At 41.4% G+C, this 18,854-nt stretch overlaps 1 protein-coding gene across 5 annotated transcripts in view; it reads left to right on the plus strand.

The window, feature by feature from the left end:
• Nucleotides 1-18,578, plus strand: part of LOC139636630 (UPF0606 protein KIAA1549) — a 38,085-nt gene extending 19,507 nt beyond the window's left edge. Inside the window, exons 8-21 of one of the 5 annotated variants that reach the window (XM_071504869.1) lie at nucleotides 48-193; nucleotides 3,389-3,566; nucleotides 4,361-4,545; nucleotides 8,115-8,344; nucleotides 9,347-9,456; nucleotides 10,389-10,403; nucleotides 10,841-11,046; nucleotides 11,654-11,883; nucleotides 12,029-12,173; nucleotides 12,268-12,591; nucleotides 14,178-14,230; nucleotides 14,868-15,016; nucleotides 15,643-15,797; nucleotides 16,078-18,578. In XM_071504869.1, the coding sequence (XP_071360970.1) occupies nucleotides 48-193; nucleotides 3,389-3,566; nucleotides 4,361-4,545; nucleotides 8,115-8,344; nucleotides 9,347-9,456; nucleotides 10,389-10,403; nucleotides 10,841-11,046; nucleotides 11,654-11,883; nucleotides 12,029-12,173; nucleotides 12,268-12,591; nucleotides 14,178-14,230; nucleotides 14,868-15,016; nucleotides 15,643-15,797; nucleotides 16,078-16,314 (2,363 nt within the window). In that variant the 3' untranslated portion in view covers nucleotides 16,315-18,578. Of the gene's footprint in view, nucleotides 1-47; nucleotides 194-3,388; nucleotides 3,567-4,360; nucleotides 4,546-8,114; nucleotides 8,345-9,346; nucleotides 9,484-10,388; nucleotides 10,404-10,840; nucleotides 11,047-11,653; nucleotides 11,884-12,028; nucleotides 12,174-12,267; nucleotides 12,592-14,177; nucleotides 14,231-14,867; nucleotides 15,017-15,642; nucleotides 15,798-16,077 lie in introns of all 5 variants that reach the window. The other 4 variants (XM_071504895.1, XM_071504861.1, XM_071504878.1 and 1 more) reach the window with 4 other exon arrangements.
• The last annotated feature ends 276 nt before the right edge of the window (nucleotides 18,579-18,854 follow it).

An 18,854-nucleotide genomic window follows, 5' to 3' on the forward strand; every position in this document is an offset into this window, starting at 1 on the left:
GAAACTGTTTTTACACTGTATCGTATTTCTGTTGTCTGTGTGCATAGTGCTCCTGGGTGTGCTTGACCAGAAAGTGGGTGAGAGAACCTTCCAAGCCAGCATGGAGCGTCGGGTGGCCATGTTACTTGGGGAGGCTATGGGATTAGTCAGACGTGTTAAGAGAGCCACCACCATAGGCAACAGCAGCGTGCAGGTACATACTCTGTCTCTCTCTGTCTTTAATTAAGGTTTTACTACTCAATACTAGAACCTGATTGATGTGTAAAGACAGGCATAGCAGTGTTTTTTCAAGACTGATTAGCAATGTGTTTCTCCAGAAACAGTATACAATAGATTTATTTGTTGAATTTCTTGTTCATTATATAACAAAACTTATAAAACTCCTGGAGGTTTTTTAATGGATTACTCAGTAAATCTTGAAAAAGCTTCCTTCCTTGTACCATTTATATCATTCCCTGATGCAAGCTCTTTCTAACTACCTTGCCTGAGTACTGAGGGCTCATTATGTGCGCGTTGCAGTGTTTGTAACCACTGAAAGCCTTACTGCTTTACTAATCAGGCTCTAGCTTTTGTGGGTTTGCTCCGCACCTGCTCAGCTCATCTCTAAGGGGACAGGATAGGGGTCTGTCACCATGGCAACAGCATCCCATTCAGCCCAGGGGCCAGCCACTCAACGTCCATGGCCTCATGATTCCTTGTTCTTTCTCCTCTTCCTCATTTCTCCCAACCCTGTTACTAGATGGATCCGGCAAAGCAACAGAGCTGCTAAGAGCAGATCAATTATTAATTCTGTCTCTATCTCTGTCTGTATCCTGCAGTTGGGATGATTAAGTGAGTGTGTGTCTCTTGTTGAGAGGGTAGGCATTATGGAGGGAGAGATACAGCGACAGGGGTAGGTAAAAGATTCTAAAATCAGAGGAACAGGGAGAGCAAAACCTTGGATAAAAGAGCCTTGTTATAAGAGACAAGAGCTGCATAACTGATCCAACCTCATGAAGTCTGAGTGCATATGGTGATCTTTAAACAAGGGGGCTGTCAGGGTGATAAATATCATCCTTGGCTGAGTAGCAGCCTCACTGTTTCTGACCTTTCTGCCTCCTGCATCGTTGTCTCCATAAAACCCACAGAGCAATTTCAGAAAACGGAGGACTATGCAGTTATGGTGAACCTTTAGTGTCTGCCTCTGTGCTAAGATTAGATCTTTAATTTTAGGCTCTGGCATCTTTCTGCATTTCAAAATTATATTTTTAACAGTCACATAATAAGTATGATACATAGAAGCTATACTATGCGCTTGTGTTCCTTCTAGCTTTGATGGGATACTGTCATTAAGGAAGTCTAGTTTGGATGTTTGTTTTTTTTACATTTCAAAGACACTCATCTTTGAGCGTCTGTTGGATATGTTTAGAGTGAGGTGACTGAACTTCAGAATAATCCTTTGTATCGCTCTCGCACACAGACACAGTCACATATATCTCTCAAACAGATGTCCTAGACTGTCATAACAGAGTCAGTGTGGTGTTGTCACCTATGAGAATACCTTATGACTCTGCCTAGACAGATAAAAGAGGAGGTTGAATTGGGGTCGTGCAATACACACATTCACACTGCCATCTTTCCACTCTAATAATCGTGCATGGACTGGATTAGACTCTGGATGAGGGAGCCTGCCCAGCCGTTTTTCTGTGTCAGCCCAGCCATGACCTGCGCTTTACTCTTTCCAGTAATGCAGACAGCAGACTGCACTGTGCCTCAGGGCTTGCAGAGGGAGACACACACACACACACACACACACACGCGCGCACACACACACGCACACACACACATACACACACAGGAATACAGAACGTGAGCTAATATATCATGAGTGTGCTGTTTCTATATGTGTGTGTGTTAGTGTCATTGCATGTAGAATTTTTTTGTTCAAAAAAACAATATGGAGAAAATGATGGAAACACCTCATGTAAAACCTACAGAGTTGTCATATTATGTTAAAGAGGTGTACAATGCATCGAGTACAAATACATACAATATTTGGTGTTTTATCTCTGTGCCTGGTGACATTAAGAAAAATGTAAATGTGCACTGCTATTTTTGGAAAAAGTGACAGCTCAGAGAGAGAACATGTAGTTTCGCTGGGCTGCTTTATCAGGGGCTTGTATAATAAGTTTCAATCCAACATAGGGAAACTAAGGAGGCTTACTAGTGCCTCAGTGCTTTAATTTTAGTCTCTGCGGTCACAAAAACTGAAAAATGATTAATATTACAGGATTTCATAGAAAATGAGGTACCATGCTAACCATTAAAAAGTCATCTTTATTATTGAAATAGTGACACTTTGCTCATTAGGACCATCATTATTCAACCAGATCTTAATGTAGAGAGCGTAGTGCCTCATCTTCCATGGATCCCATGTTTATTTTTAGAAGCACTTCTTTTCCAGCTGCTTGAGCACTGTCTATTAGCCACAAATGTAGCAGGGGGAAAACATTGACAGGTTATGATAACAAATGGGAACATCACAATTAAAACATGTTGCACAGCTCATTTTAATTTTGATGCGCTCAAATTGAAGCTAATACTACTCTGCACCTTGCTGTGTTTGTGCTGTCAATGTTAGAAACAAATAGGAAGAAAGAAGAGAGGAAACATCAGTCTCATGGTGAAAGAGATTTAAATGCCTTCAACAAGATGATTAAGAAACATCACAAAACTGTGAGGTTTGCAAGTGTTGGTCCTTGAGCAATACAGAGAAGGAAAAAGGTCTGGTGTGTGTCCTTCAGCGTTTTTCCTACATCTGGACATGTTTATGTTTGGAAGAGGACATAAGATGCCATGATGTCTGCCAACAGTTTAAAAGAGTTGTGGACAGCACAGGCAGTCATTTCATAGTACTCATTAGGCCTGTTGATTGCTCTGTGTAACTGAATAACAACCAAGGAATAGGTCTTGGAGTCCATCCACATACAAGACAATGTGTTCTGTGTAACAAGAAATGTTTCCTTAATATTCTACCATACTAATGCCCCAAACACATGGCTAAACAAACTGAAGTGTTTTGTTGAAATCTGTTGATACAATCCCAAATCTCCCATTACCTCGCCAAAGATTCAGACTTCCTGAAACAGATTTCTGTCCCTTTTATCCCTTAAAGAAAGAGTTCAATACAAATGTTCAAGATTTGGATAATAGAATACAGATATGTTTTAAGTTTCTCTCACTTTACACATTGTCATGTAGTTATGGGCATTTGTACATCTCTCTCACTTCATTTGTATTATTAAAAATCAAACCTTTCATATGTGCACTTACTCATGTACCATATTATTTCATACAGATACTTGGACAAGTGACAAATTGTACCTTCCTTCCTTGTTTCAACTCCAAGGTTGTAAGTGCGAGCCGGCTGGTGGGTGCAGACCACCCCTTGGAGATAGTGTATTTTGTGGAGGGCCCCAGTGGTCGGAGGGTGCCTGCAGTCCAAACAGCCAACCTTCTCAACAGCCTGGACGTTCAAAGAGCTGCCATCGTCTTGGGATATCGTGTCCAGGGTATTTTAGCACAGCGTGAGTATCTCTTGCACAGTAGATATAGTAATTGACATTCAAGGGCAGCTAATGATGTGATGTGGTGACTGAGAAGATGGTCCTCAATATAAACAAACTAAATTACAGCCTCTGTGTCAGAGGGAAGGCACTGAGTTGCTGCCATTTCTTGAGTGCTGGTATGGTGTTGAAATACAGGTTATAAATATTGATAATAATATTCCCTGTTTAGTTTGAAGTAGAGCTAAATATGTGTTGGAGCAGAGGGAAAGAAAGCGAAAAGATGCAATAGTAGGAAAATTGTTCACAGGCTCCTGATATTAAAAAAAAAACAAAAAACAAAAAACTAGGATACACGCTAACTGCTGGCTCTATGTCTTCCTTTGTATGTTTATGGTAACATTTGAGCTAATTACCTTCCCTTGTACACACTGTACCACAAGTCTGTCTTCCTCATTAAGAATCTAAACAAGGGATGACGGCCTAATGAGAGCACCTCAAGGGAGTTGTGTTTCTGTGCTGACTGTGTCTTACAGTACTTTCCCAGGGGATGAAATGAGTGTTAATTAAAACTAATGAAGGTCTGCATCGAAGATTACAGCAGTGAAACAAGAGCCAGCACTCCAACAATACTGCATGTTTAGCTTAGCATCAATAAACTGTTTGGGAATAGGTTTAAAGGGTATGCTTGAAATATTTAACCACACACGGAAATAACATGACTCTTGTAAACATAAATATGAACCATATTTGTATTTCAAGGTCAATTTAAAACTAAAAACTCCACATGACTCTCTCTAACTCTTTGTCTAAAGCTGTAGAGAAAGTGACGGCTTCACCCTCTGACGCTGAGAACACCAACATGTGGATCGTCATCGGGGTGGTGATTCCCCTCCTCGTCGTCATCGTCATCATTTCAATCCTCTACTGGAAACTGTGTCGGACAGACAAGCTGGAATTCCAGCCAGATGCCATGACCTCCATCCAGCAGAGACAGAAGGTAGAGTCCTATCAGTGTTGTACAGTGTGTGACCAAGGCTTCATTCTGTCAGCATTTTCAAAGTAATTTCAGCTCAACAGCGCTTTCATCAACTGTCATACTTGAAATGTGTAAAATGCCATTAATTGCCACCATGGTTGCCATTGTAACATCAATCATCAAGAAATAAGAAAAGAAACTTCTTGCCACAGTGAGCCACTACCTAAAACCTATTTTCCAAGAAGGATTGAATCAGGGGCAACTGGAATGGTTGTAGATAATTGAAGACATTTCACCTTTCATCCTAGAGGCTTCTTCAGTTCTGACACCTTCAGTTCCAATGTCTTCAAGTATCTAATGCCAATTCAGTTGCTTGATTCAACCCTTCTTGGACAGCGACATACAGTATACTTTATAATCACAAAGCTGAGGCAAAAATTTAACATATTTATTTATTATGCCATGTTGTGTTATGTTATGTTAATGACCAAACTCGTTTGCCAAACATTGCTGCATTCTGCATAGAAGGGTTCAGCTGAGACCACTTTTAAATTCAAATGAACTGCTAATTAAGTTGGTGTATCTGTCATTGCCATGAATGTGCTGTAGGACTGCACAGAATCTGGACTTCTGCTTCATCATTTCTTCTTTTAGATTAGATCAGTAAAACTTTAATGATCCCAGTAGAGAGACTTATTAAAGGACATGAGCTGGATTAGAAGTCATAATACCACGAGTACACGAGATGGGCCTTGTCTGCTTTTATTTTATTTAAAACCTTTTTGATGTTTTCTTACACACTCTGCATCAGTTCAGCAGTTCACCTTAAGAGAGCCAGGGTCAAGTTTACTAGAGTCAAAGAACAAGCAAGGGTTGTGTGATGCTGAATTATTAATCATTCTGGTGTTTAGATTTACTAGAGTATAGTATGCACCTCCCATATAGCACACTGCCTGGTAGAACTAATTAATTGTGATACTTGAAAGCATTTCTAATGCCCAAAGAAAACCCAGAGCTTTAAAAGCCCAGTTATCTTGCTGTGTTTTGTCTTTTTTTGTTCTGGTGACAGGGGTGGGCAGAAACCTTTGTTCCAGTGCAAATTTCATCGTGTGTGATGCAGTTTAAAAGTGCCATTTATTTTGGAAAGTTTCATTAATTTGAAGAATGCATGCAGGACTAATGCACAGGTGTGTAGCATCTCTGCTGTGCTGCGCCAACCAACAACAGTACCAGTGAGCTTTGTACCCTCTGTGGTGCAGCAGTGACTGTCTGTCTGAGTAGCACACAGCTGCAGTGCTCTCTCAGCTCCCAGTGACTCTTTCATCATTAACTCCAATCTTGCTGACACAAAAATACCACTCCAATCCTAAAATTATGTTATTTTTGCATACTAAATTACAATCAGTCTGTTTTAGGGGTCTGTATATATTTGTGTGTGTGTGTGTGTGTGTGTGTGTGTGTGTGTGTGTGTGTGTGTGTGTGTGTGTGTGTGTGTTTGTTTTTTTTTTCAATTGTCTGACTTTTTCTCTGTCTGTCTTTCATTCCCCTCCACATGCATTTCTTTGGTTGAGCTTAGCTGTGAACTGAAGCCTTCGCAATGGCTTAATGCAATGAATCTAAAGTGCCAAATCAATTAGCCTGCCCTCTCTGCCTAACACAATCATCTGTCACTTAACACCACTCTTCTTCTCTCAGCCTACTCCGTCATTCAGAGAATCAAGTACCTTCCTTCACCAGAAATTCCCTCCAACTAAAAAGGATATTGAGTTTAGTGAAGAAGAGGAGGAGGAGTATGAGGAAGAAGAAGAAGAAGGAGAGGAGGAGGAGGAGGAGGAGGAGAAAGAGAAGGAGGTTAAAAGGGGGAAGGTACAGAGCAGTGTGTGGTGGTTTGTAGGAGATGTAGTGGAGATGTAGTTTGTGTATTTGCTGTGAACAGTGGTCATTCTCTGGTAATTGTTTTAATTATTTTCTCTGGTAGTCAATATTGTGTCCAGATTTTGAGTTTTCAGGATATGTCAGATACAGAAACGACAACATCACCACTAAAAGTATTTAAACTATCCACCATTGCTTCTGCTTAGAGACCAGTAGCTCTTCCCAAGAGCAAAATGAGTATGAGCAGTGAGGAGGAAGAGGAAGAAGAGGAGGAGGAGGAGGAGGAAGAGGAAGAAGAAGAGGAGGAGGAGGAAGATGAGGAGGAGGAGGAAGAAGATGAGGAGAAAGATGAGGATAATGAGAAAATTAAAAAGCAAGAAATGAAACAAGAAGAGCAAAGAAGACAAGAGAGCAGAACAGTGCAGAAGAAAACAGGGGGGATGACGAAAGAAGAGAAAATGAAATTGTTGTCTAAAGGGAGGAGAGCCAAGGAGGAGGTATACTGTGTAGTAGCCATAGAGACTAGTGCTCTTTTGCCTTAGTGGATATTAGGATTTTGCTTACCTCAATTATAATGACCAGACACATGATGTCTGGTATTATACATTAGGCAGATTTCACATATAGTATTGGTGTGTTTGTCCTTAGGTCGTGTGAAGTAGTAGATTTATAGATGTCATTTTGAGAGTCAACTGTTTGTTGTACGTTTCCAATTTACCATTAGACCACACTAAGTGGTAATTAGTGTCTATAATGTGTGGGAGATATCATTGTCTGTTTGCTCTCATTCAGCTTTGATTTTAATTATACTGAAACAGCTTTTACTATTTCAGCTGCAGCTTTTTGAATGCCTTCCTTTTCACTGGCTGGCTTTGTTTACATGCTGTGAAGAGCAGCACACACAAACATATACACATACTCTCTCTCAGGATTAGCAGTTTCATACTGGCAAGCATCACACCGGATTAGGAGGTTTATACCAACAAGCCTCCTAAAGCCACACATTTTGCTTCAATAAACTCAGCGAGTGTACGTATAATTCAGAGAATTAACAGGAACATGTCACGTCACTCTTTTCTTCCCATGTTGCCACATTTCAGTGTCATAGGAGCAGAGTTTCACAAACTGCAAGTGGAAAATAAAAGAGATCTGACATCTTCTGTTTACTCTTTAGCTGTTGGAAAGTCCCGAGGGCTTTACACTCAAGTAGTCTCACTGCTTCGTTCTCCAGCCTCGATCCTCCACCATCTCAAAGGAGAGCACGCAGCTCAATGCTTCCCCACATCGCTCATCCCTGTCCCTCTTTCTCACAGTCTGTCTCTTTATTCATTAATGACTGTCTGTCTGAGTCTCCCTCGTGGACAACCATTCAGCAGTCATTCAGCCTAATTATGAACTCAAAACCTGTCTTTCCATCTATCTGGCTGTCACTTCACTCACTCATGGCTCTTGGTCTTGAGAGAACTTTCAATGCATTACTGTCACCACTGCAGTTTAAACTGCAAAGTCTTGTCATGCAAGATATGTCAATATACATTTGATGCTACATTACTGAATATTTCTCAAGTAAATATTTATAGTATTTTTAATCTTTTCTCACTCTCTCCCTTACCTCTATACTCCTGTGGTATGTCTTTCCACCTTTCTTTCCATTCCCTGTTTCCTAAAACTCTGTATTCCTCCTCTCTTTCTGTTTCCTCCACCCCTCTCCTCAGTTGCAGGCTCCCAGTGTGAAAGGCTTTGATTTTGCCAAGCTGCACCTCGGCCAACAGAGTAAGGATGATGTCATGGTGATTCAGGAGCCTGTCCCGCCAGGGCCTGGCCCTGGGCCCCTCCCTGTGTCCATTAAAGATGGCCTCAGTCCATCTGAGAACGGGGAGATTCCCACACCCATATCCAAATCCTCCTCCACCAAGGCATCCCGCAGCAGCCGAAGGCGAGAAAGGTCAGTGCTGCTGATGGTACAGAGCAGGATGAGAAATTCCGTGTGAAAAATTGTCAAAAATGGGTCCAAATAAATATTAAGAAATGGAAATATTAAATTACATTAGATTGTGTTAATATAGGTTATTCTGTCATAGGTTATATAATAACATAAGCACTAAAAAAAGGCCCCGAATTAGTATAACCAGTCTATGTTTGTGTGGTGATGTTTTTACCAGATGACTCATTATTTTTCACTTTTTTACCACCCAAATGGTCAAAACACAACCTTTTTCACGGACAGGAATGTGTGGGTGTTATTCTTTTACTCTATATAGATATTTAGATATTTATTTAGATATTTAACAAAGCTTGTGTTTTTTACCCCATCACCTCGAGAGTTTCCACTCACTTCAGTTGGGACAGTCAGTCAACTAGACTAACAGCTTTTGACGGATCCTTTGATCAATTATTGATGCAGTGAGGGATCTTCTTTTGCTCTTACAGACTGTCTATATAGCTTAGAGCATATTAGAAAACAGTTTCAAACACTTTAAACTGATGTACATAATATACACATTCTATAGTTCCTAGTTCCAACAAAATCATTGTCTCATAGCTGGGTTTCACTTGAATATGTGCATCATTACCATTACCTCCCCGTAAACAAAACACTGTGGTTAATAGACTATATACCACACCACAACACAGTTGTACAGCAGTTACTGCTTAATGCATTTATTCACTTTTGTTGTTTTTGGATTAGAGGAGTGCCATGTGCTGTTTTTCTACACTTTATAACTCACCAAGACAAATTAATCGTGAATTTAATTGTTCTGTTAATAAAAAGTACTTTTCCATTTTGCTCTATAAGCTTCAAATCACATTATAATTTTTTAGAAGAATCCCCCAGCTTTTACCTTCCTGGAAATGCACTGTTTTCGATTATGCATGGCTTTTCAGCATTTTAGTATGTTCCTGGTCTTCTATTATTCATGTAAGTGTGTGTGTTTTTTTCTGATAGGATCTCGCCTTCAGACGGTGACTCGGTGGTAAGTGACCGTTCCAGTGAGCGGGAATCCACCGAGGAGAACCTGAGAGCCCACGCCACGCCCAGCGACAGCAAGCAGACCCGTAAGCTTCCCATCAATGTTTTAAATGGCAAGTGGCTTAGGCAACACACATCACTCTTCCCAATACAGAGCGCGAATATGTGGGGGGAGGGGGAAACTGAAGGAACTGGGCAGATAAAAAGAGATAAAGAGAGAGCAACTCATGCTGAAATAATTTGATTGACAAGAAGGTCAGATTGAGAGCAAGGGAGACTGTGACGTGATAAAAAAAGACGAATTAGAGAAAGAAAGCAGTGACACACAGATTACAGAGGGAAACAGTGAAAACAAAAGAAACACCTGGTAGGAACTCTGTTCGGTGGTCAACAGAAATCCAGAGAGAGAGGGGTGAAGCAGGAATTGGAGGTGAAAAAAATAGCTGAAGTTACTCTATCTGACAGCTTGTTGATAGATTCAAGCCTGCAGTGCCACTCAGAGACTACATGCTGGAGCCAGACGCAGTCAGGCACACAGACTTCAGCCTGACGCACCCACAGAGGAATGGTCTCTGTTTTGTTAATGTTAAATCTCAGCCTGAGAGATTTATACACTCTGCCACAGTGTTTATAAGTAGATCGTACATGAGACACACAGTATTATGTAATGAACCATCTTCCTTTTTGTTCCTTCAGTCTGTGTTTTGATCAGTGTGTTTTCTGCTCATCAGAGGCAGCTGTCTTCAGACCAGAGGAGAAGCTTTTATCAGCTGTGGAAATTTATCTACCTAAATGACTCACTTGCATTTCCCTCTCTCTCTCTGTTCTTCTCTCATTTACTTTTCTTTTCTCCTTCCTCTCCTTCTCTTCCTAAAAATCGACACAGCACTTATAGTGGCCAGCCTTCACTTCCCTAGGCTTTTTTTATTTTTATTATTAACCTAAAGTTAATAAGGTGCTTGTATTTGATTTCCTTCATCTCAATAAAACTCACTTTCCTTTCTATTGTGGTTCGCAGGCAAGAATAGAATTGGTAAGAGTTTGTTCACTTTCTGTCTGTGTCTCTGTAGACCTCAGGCTTGACCCCCAGCAGCTGTGTCTGTGTGTTGTCTGTCTGTTTCTGTGGTAGCTTTGTATTCAGCTTGTTCTCACCATCCATCACTGTCTTTTGAGCTGTCACTCACAGCGTAGAAACAATCAACTTCACAAACAAGGGCAAAGCCATTGTTTTACAGGAAGTTGGAAAATAAAAATCCATGTCCGTTTCATGTTACCACCGGAAACATTTACTCCACATTTTATAGTCGTGCCAATCAAAACAAAAGGTAAATGTTCCGTGGAGATCCTCAAACAGTTGTGCTCTGTGCTGTTTCACCTAGTTTAACTCATTAGCATTTAGACTTCCAATAACTGCACTGTGCTGACTGAGTTATGACCTCGGTTTTCCTGCTTTTTTGCCTCCTTCCCCAGGTCCTCCACCTATGAATGGTACAAATGAGCATCTGTCATCAGCCTCCATCTTTGAACATGTTGATCGGATGTCTCGTGCCACAGACGCAAGCAGGAGACTCCCCAACAAAATCCAGCTTATTGCCATGCAGCCCATGCCGGTCCCACCGCTGCACAGCCCACCCATCAACGGCAAACTGTCAGACACCAACCAAATTAACAAAGAGGTTTGCTCTTTTGACTTTCTCGGAAAGCAGAAACTGTTCTTTCAGCAAATAAATCGTTCTAAAAGTATAAACAGTTTGGCTTTGGTTTGGTTTTTGAGATATTACAGGAGGATTTGAGACAATTTGTTCTTTTGTTGAGTGACTTCAATAACAGTAGAGAGCAATTTTTTAGAAGCAAAGTTTTAAGAAAAATAGGTTTGGATTTAATAGGTGACCAGATTATTTATTTAGAGTGAAAACACATGTTTTGACATCTGTTTTGTCCAGAGTGCATAAAACTGTCTGAGGACTGGCAACACTGTCATCTGCTGTCAAATGTTCTTCTTTATTACATGAGAAAATTACACATACAGAGGAATCAAAGTCTTCAATTACTTTTATAAATGTGATGAAGAAGACTTAATAGGAGCAGATCACAGTATTGAAAGTCCTTTTGAGGAAATATTTCCCTCATTTACTTATTAAAATAGACATCTACTCTCTGATGCTGCTGCAGTTCCTGTGATTTGTCACTGCATGTAATGTCATTATGTTATCCTATTTTTTGTTTCAACTCATCTCTACTTATTTTAGGCATGTTTTTCTAATTAAGTAATTTCCCCCTCAGATCCAAGTAGCATTGAGGCACAAGTCAGAAATTGAGCACCATCGTAACAAGATACGTCTGCGAGCCAAGAGGAAAGGCCACTACGACTTCCCCGCCATGGATGATGTGACCAGTGGCCTTGGAGACGTGAAGGACCAGGATCGCATCTATCAGAAAGCACAGATACAGATAGATAAGATCCTGGATCCAGATGCTCAGATGCCCTCCATCTTCATGGAATCAAAGAAAAGGTTAGGGCTTATATTCTGGGTCGATGCTTTTGTTTGGTGCACGGTGGAAAGGTTTCTGCTGAAAAGAAAATGTGTGTGTATATGGCTATGTAGGGTCTTTCTTTTTACTCATAAATTAATTAATATTTCTCCATTTGGTTCTCAGTGGTCGAGGGAGGCGCTCTCCCAAACAGAGGATGAAGGAGCAGCTGAACGGAGGCATGATGGATGCAGACAAAGACCACCTCATCACTGAAGACAGTGATGCTGCTTACAGAAAGTGTCCTGGGGTCAACAACGTGGCCTACGTAGTGCGTAGTGCAGAAGCATTATGACATCTCTGCAGTCTAACATACACTGTATGACCTCTCTAACCGCTAGTACTTATGTTTGTATTTATTCCAGTCGGACCCAGACCAAGGCCCAGGATCCCCTCACAGGAGCCCCTCCCCCACTGACGATGTTTTCCTGGGTCCCACTTCCTCTCCTCCAGGTCACGCCCCTCCCCCACCGCCCTACATGCCCCCTCAGCCCTCCATAGAGGAGGCGCGGCAGCAGATGCACTCACTGCTGGATGATGCCTTTGCCCTCGTGTCGCCCACTTCTCAGGGCAGCACAGCGGGAATCACTCTCCCAGGGGTCAGCAGCAACCCCCCTGCCTCTAGCCCTCCAGGCCGGGGCCCCAGATCTTGGGGACCTTCTTACCAAGCTCTTGGCCCTTTCCCTGGTGTAAGTAGCCATCCCTAGTGCTTATATCTAATCGATACTTTTGATAGAGCATTAACCTTTCAGTCAATATCAAGCCATACTTCTTTCATGTTGCACTGAGCATAACTATGTGTTGGTAACGCATGGTTCTCCCTGGCATCTAAGCTTGTGCTAGTTAAAGATCCTGTAAACTGTATTCTGTCGTGCATCTGTTCATTTCACTAATCTGAGGACAGACCAACAGAAACAGGATCACTGTTGACATATGTGATAGCCCAAACAGTAAACAGACACATGTAAAATCTCTTGTGTTCATTATCTCCTCCCTTTCTCAAGGTTTTTTTTTTCAGTTCACTCCCAGCGTGAGGCCTATAGCTCCAAGTTTAGTTGTGTCCTCTTAGCAAACTAATCAGTTAAGTATTCCTCCATCTGTCGCCTCCACAGAGCTGCGACCTTACAACCCCCGTCAGCTATCTACATCTCCTAAGGCTCTACAGTAATGTACCCTGCATATGCCTGATCAGTATAGGCTGGTTTCACAGGCCATACAGTCGTCAACGTGCTCTGAAGATTTCTTGAACAATAAACTCACAGTTTTTAGCTCATATTTACACTATAATACTGTGCATGTATAACACACTGTGTCAGGAGACAAAGTATAAGTTATCTATAGCATATCCATGGGTTTGAAATTCATGTTGAAGGGAAGGGAGTGGAGCTAAAATTAAATAAAGGTTTCCAGTACCCATGGGAATTATATGAGAAGGAAAATGTTCTGAGTTATTTAGAGATGGAAGAGCATTATATTAGTGGAGCTGTAAAGATTGTTGCCCATTAAATCACTCAGATTAGATTAGCAGTGAGGCCTCCGTATGCTGTCAGCATTGTGACTGTTAAAACAACCATGCATTCCACACTGTCAGTGGAAAACTAGAAGCACAGTGCTTCATGGTGCTATTGTGTTGTTTTATGGTACTACTAAACATATTACTATCTTGTCTATAGCTTAACTGTCGCTATGCTAATTTAACATGTCACTTTCATTTTTTAAATCCACATTTAAATGAATTTTACAGCTGTAAAGATTCATTTTTGTGCTGTCCCTACAAGGTCCAACACTGGTGTTCACCCGGTGACAGCTATTCAGAGAGACTTAACAATGAGCAGTGGAGCCATGAAAAGCCATTTGCTGGCTCTGCTTTTGCAGGTTCAGTGCTTTAATATGCTGTAAAGGGCCAGCTGTAAAAAAAAGAAGGATATCTAACACAACCATGCTTGGTAAAAACAAACATCATTTACTACATAGATTGAGCCCTACTGCCAAAATGTGCTGTAAATAGCAGTACTCACAGTGCTGTGTCGCTTATATAAGAAATATGAACAATCCAATGCAAACTCTCTTTGCATTAAATACAATATTTGATTCTGCTGCATCTTGATATAGTATGAAAGCTGTGCCATATTTGTAATTTGATTGCTGTTGAGAACCACAAATGCAAACAATGTCTCTTGTAACCTCAAGGTGCCTCTGTTTCAGTTTTTTTCTTATGAATGTTTTTTTACTCACGTTCTTCTAAGTGCTGTGCATCTTTGTTTGTCTCCTCCAGAGGTTCACTGAGCTGGGCATGTCTCCTCCTTCAGTCCAAGGCCTGACACCAAGGTCAGTAGAGCAGCCTATGAAAATTGAATATTCATGTATAAATTAATGAATGATTTCCTCACTCGACATTAATTTCTTCCTAAACCAAAATGATTTCTTATTGATCAGTGCATCCTGATTTTCACCCCTTCACCAGTGGTAATATTTTCCTTCAGCTGCATTGAGTGCATTGGGCCTCATGAATAATGAAAGAAGAGTCATCTTCATTTTATTGGTTTAATGGTTCAGGTCCAAGCAGTGGTCTCTTAACTGGCCCCAAAAAGACTAAGGCGCCCATACACACACACAGACATTAGTAACACAGGTTCACACACTCTGCAGGCACAGAGCCAAAAATGTAAGCAGCCTTTTTTCATGAAGTTCATTCATATTCTGGAGAGCAGAGCAGCCAGAATGTAACTGATGTATTTGTGCTCAAACAATGTATCACAACTGGAAATTTGAGCCCAGTGGAAATAAAATGCAATCAGCAGCTGTCAAATACTTTGTTGTATGCATTGTGTGGTTGGATGTGGTTATTCTGAATTTTAAAGGCTCTGTTGGCATGACTTTGCAGAGACTGGAGCTGAGAAGCACACTTTTAAAATGTTTTCATTAAATAGCAAAGCGAATGAAAATGAATTTCGTTGTGTTTCAGGCAGGGCCTTGGCTCCAGTTACCTGCCACCAGGAGAAACAGCGGGACACAGTGAGCAGCTCCAGCCAGACAGCCTGTACTCCAGCAGGGGCCTATATGCGGATGAGCTCCCCTCATCTGCCAGACCACGACCAGTAGGGGGGACCACAGGTACAAGTGGAAATTGCATACACATGCTCATGCAAACAGCCCTAAACCTCTAATACTGTCCTGCAAACAGAGCCCATTGTGTGCATATCTTCATCCCAGTTTCATACAGCCTCATTTAAGTATGCAACATTTTCAAAAAAAAGATCAAAAACACACATCTCAAGCAATAACACTTGAAGGTTGAAAACAAATTTATTGTGTTTCTACAGAGTGTCTGTCTGTTGAAATTATTTTACATCTCGTCTGGATGTGGGCCACAGCGCTGTTCCTTAATACAGACACACACCCTCACCTCATAAACCCGTCAAACTGAAAGAGCCTTGTCTCCGTCTTAAATTATTAAAGGAGATGGCGTGATGCTGCTGTGATCATGTGACTTTGCCTAATAGAAATGGATTGTGGCATTTACCATACGGAGTGGAGCTCAGCACAGACAGTGCTTTTCAGACTGTAATGATTGCATAGAAGTGAGATTGCATTGAGAGGGGCTGCTGAGGATTGAGTGAGGGTGCTGTAGCTCTGATGTGTTGTGTGTTTTCTGTGTGTGTGTGTGTGTGTGTGTGTGTGTGTGTGTGTGTGTGTGTGTGTGTGTGTGTGTGTGTGTGTGTGTGTGTGTGTGTGTGTAGGTGCCCAGCTCCATCATCTTACACAGGTGGGATTGTCCAGTCGGATGAATGGTTACCCAGCAGGGGTCAGGGCTGCTCCAGGCCAGAACGGAGGCATTGGCTGGAACCACTACCATGATGACAACTTCTCCAGGGCTGAGCCTGAAAAAGATGCAGTGAGTGAATCACAGATTTATTCATTTGAGATTCATTAAACCTGAAACAAAATGAGACAAACTTGTGAAACTTTCACCTTATTTTTTTTTTTACTTTTAAGATCTCGCCTGTTTATTTACATGTCAAGTTTTTTCATCATGCCTTGCTGTTCTGAAAAATCTCCTGCCACTTGATATCTCCTTCTAGTTCTGTCTCTCTACACTTTTCCTCCATTTTCCTCATTTTTTTCCTCCTCCTCTCCCTCTTTTTCTTCTCTTTGCCTGTCTTTCCTGCCTCCAGTTCCTGGACTGCCCTGACTACTCCTCCTCTATCTTCCAGATGCCTAGAAGTGGTATCAGAGAGCCTTCTGCGCCCCCTGCCCACATAGACCCCCCTGTGATGGGCTATCTGTCAGCCCCTCCACCCCTGGATACATCTCCTCCTACTCACTCCTCGGCCTCCCTGATCAAGGCCATCAGGGAAGAGCTGTTGCGTCTCTCCCAGAAACAGGCAGCTTTGCCCAGCTACCACAGCTGAAGCCCCGGCCTCCAGTCTGTCGCTCTAACCAGTCATGCCACTGACCCTGCCTGCCTGCTTCGCCTAATCTGACAATGCTTCCCATGGAAGTCCCTGAGGGTGTACAGCAGAGAGATAGACCTGCTAAACTGAAGTGAAGAGGTGGCGCATTGAGATTAATAAGTGAGGAGGCCGCTGTCATGAAATACTCAATGACAGGATGGTTGATACAGAATCGGATCAGCTGCAGTATGTCAAACCAGAGACCAGTGTTATGAAATGAGGAACAGTGTGAACAGTTTATGCTGGACCTTCAGAATGAGATAAAAGGACATGTCTGGACTTGTCCTGCCTGTGTTTATGTCCTGCACCTCATTGTGGATCAGGGAAGGATCATGCTGAGTTCTGGTCACTGTGGATCCACATGTTGGGACTTTTTTGCTGCATTTTTTCAGACTCAGTACTCTTGTGTCATGGTTTCATTCTCATGCTGCCTTCACTTAACACATATAGCCCACATGATGTGTAATTTCAAGACATTTTCTTACTTTAACCTACCATAAAGGTATTTTGTTGTTTTCCATTTCAGGCCCTTAACCTCTTTCTTACCATCAGGTGCTACTTCGTGTTTTCTGCCATGATGAGCCATGCTATGCCTTGACACTGTGATGTAGTTCACCCGACCCCAGTCTACTGTACGAGCCTACAGTAAGGTCAAAGTTCACAGCCAGCAAGCTAGTTCAGATAGTACGCACAAAGGGGCATCCATAGAGACTAACAACCCTCATAAACACCACTTCTTTCCTTACTTACTGCAGTAGCACAGAGTTAGTCTGAGTTGATATTTTTTTGACCTCTTAACTTACACTACATAATTGCTTTTTCATGTTCAAGTCCTGTTTTGTATCTTGTTTATATTTATGTTTAGCAGCTAACAGACAGTGAAATGGCCTTGAAACAAATAAATCTTCAAACATGACTTTAAAGGCAGATTTTAAAGATGCAGGCAAAATGCGTTACGAATGCTAAACAAATAATGACAGTATGTACTTGACAATGATGTACAGTTAGTACTGTGTGTACTCAGTATTTGGCTGTAATTGATGCACTGTATGCAGACTACTTGGTACAGCTCAGGTCTTTCAAAAAAGAGATTGCTAATGGACAAATCAGTAAAAAGACAGTTGCATAAGACGTGTGGATGAAGTGTTCATGAAGGAAAGTCATAGAGACCAGTGTTCTGTTTTAACACTATCCTGTATTGACTATATACTGAATCACCATCACCATTTCATGCAGTATTGAAAGTTTGCTTTGCCTTTTTGATAGCACAGGAAGGGAGGGAAGGAGGGATGTGTACTGTATTTGCTGTCACTTATGGCTAACTTCAACCAGTCATGTTTATGTGCTTTTTAAATTTTTTCTGGATTGACCTTGCCTCATGTAATGTTCAACTTAAATGTCTATTAGTCATTGTACTGGTTGGAAATTATTCTAGGTTACCTGTTTTTTGGACATACCCCCACCCCCACCCCCATTCCCTAATATTTTGTGATGTTTTGGGGCCTGGGCTTATATTTTATTTAAATGAAATAAAAGAGAAATTATGGATTTTAAAGGCAGGACCTGAAAATATGTTTTTAGAGTGTGTTACCAGTGTTACCAACTTTACCAGAACACCAACTTTTGGCAGTGGGTTGAAACGTTCCACAAATGTTACCAGAGCATCCTTCCCATCTTTTTTTGTTGTTTGCAATGTGATGTGCCTTTTGGACTCATCTGAACAGACTAAGTATTTGGGGGCGACAGAAGCTCTCTGTGTGTCCCGTTTTACTGTCATTCATTCTGTGATTACCAGCCTAGATTACAACAATAGTCAGATCCATAAAAGTCTAAAGACTCTGTTATGACTGCTGATGTAGAAGCTGAAATGAAGTAACATCCAGGTAACAGTGATCAAGCAGTGGAAGGTCGGTGAGAGTCTGGTTGTCCATTTCACCTCAGTGTCCATGTCTTGTTACCAATCTCACACTGTATGCCTCCATCTGCTGGCTCTGTACTGTAACAACAGCCCATCTACTTGTGATCATCCTCAGTTGCTTTTTTTAATTTCATTTTTTAGTTGTTATTTTTCATCTATTTCTATCTGTTGTGCGATGTGAAAAGAATCTGTTGGCTGGCCCAACCTTACATTTGATTGATGTTGCATGTTTAATTATTGTATTTCTTCTGTTTGTTTTTGCGCATGCTGTTCCAAACTTATTGAAATACAAAAGAAACGATCACTTGGTGTGTCTGTGAGTTTTAAGTACGTCACCGATATCAGATTTACATTAGCTTTGATTCGATTTTGTTGTTTGAATAGCTGCGTCACTCATGCCATCTCATCTCATCCACCCAATGTAAAATGCAGACTCGTGGGTGTTGTACTTACCACAAACAACCAGAGGGTGGCAGCACATTACAAGAAAACCAAACCTGCTCAACTCACAACAAAGACTGCTCCCTTGCTGCAGATGATGTAACCAAGTCCCATGGATGTTTTATGAGTCTGTGAAAGG

This window comes from Trachinotus anak, unplaced genomic scaffold (genome assembly GCF_046630095.1).
Source record: "Trachinotus anak isolate AG129_WGS33_773 ecotype Australia unplaced genomic scaffold, CSIRO_AGI_Tana_v1 ptg000002l, whole genome shotgun sequence".
Lineage (NCBI taxonomy): Eukaryota > Metazoa > Chordata > Actinopteri > Carangiformes > Carangidae > Trachinotus > Trachinotus anak.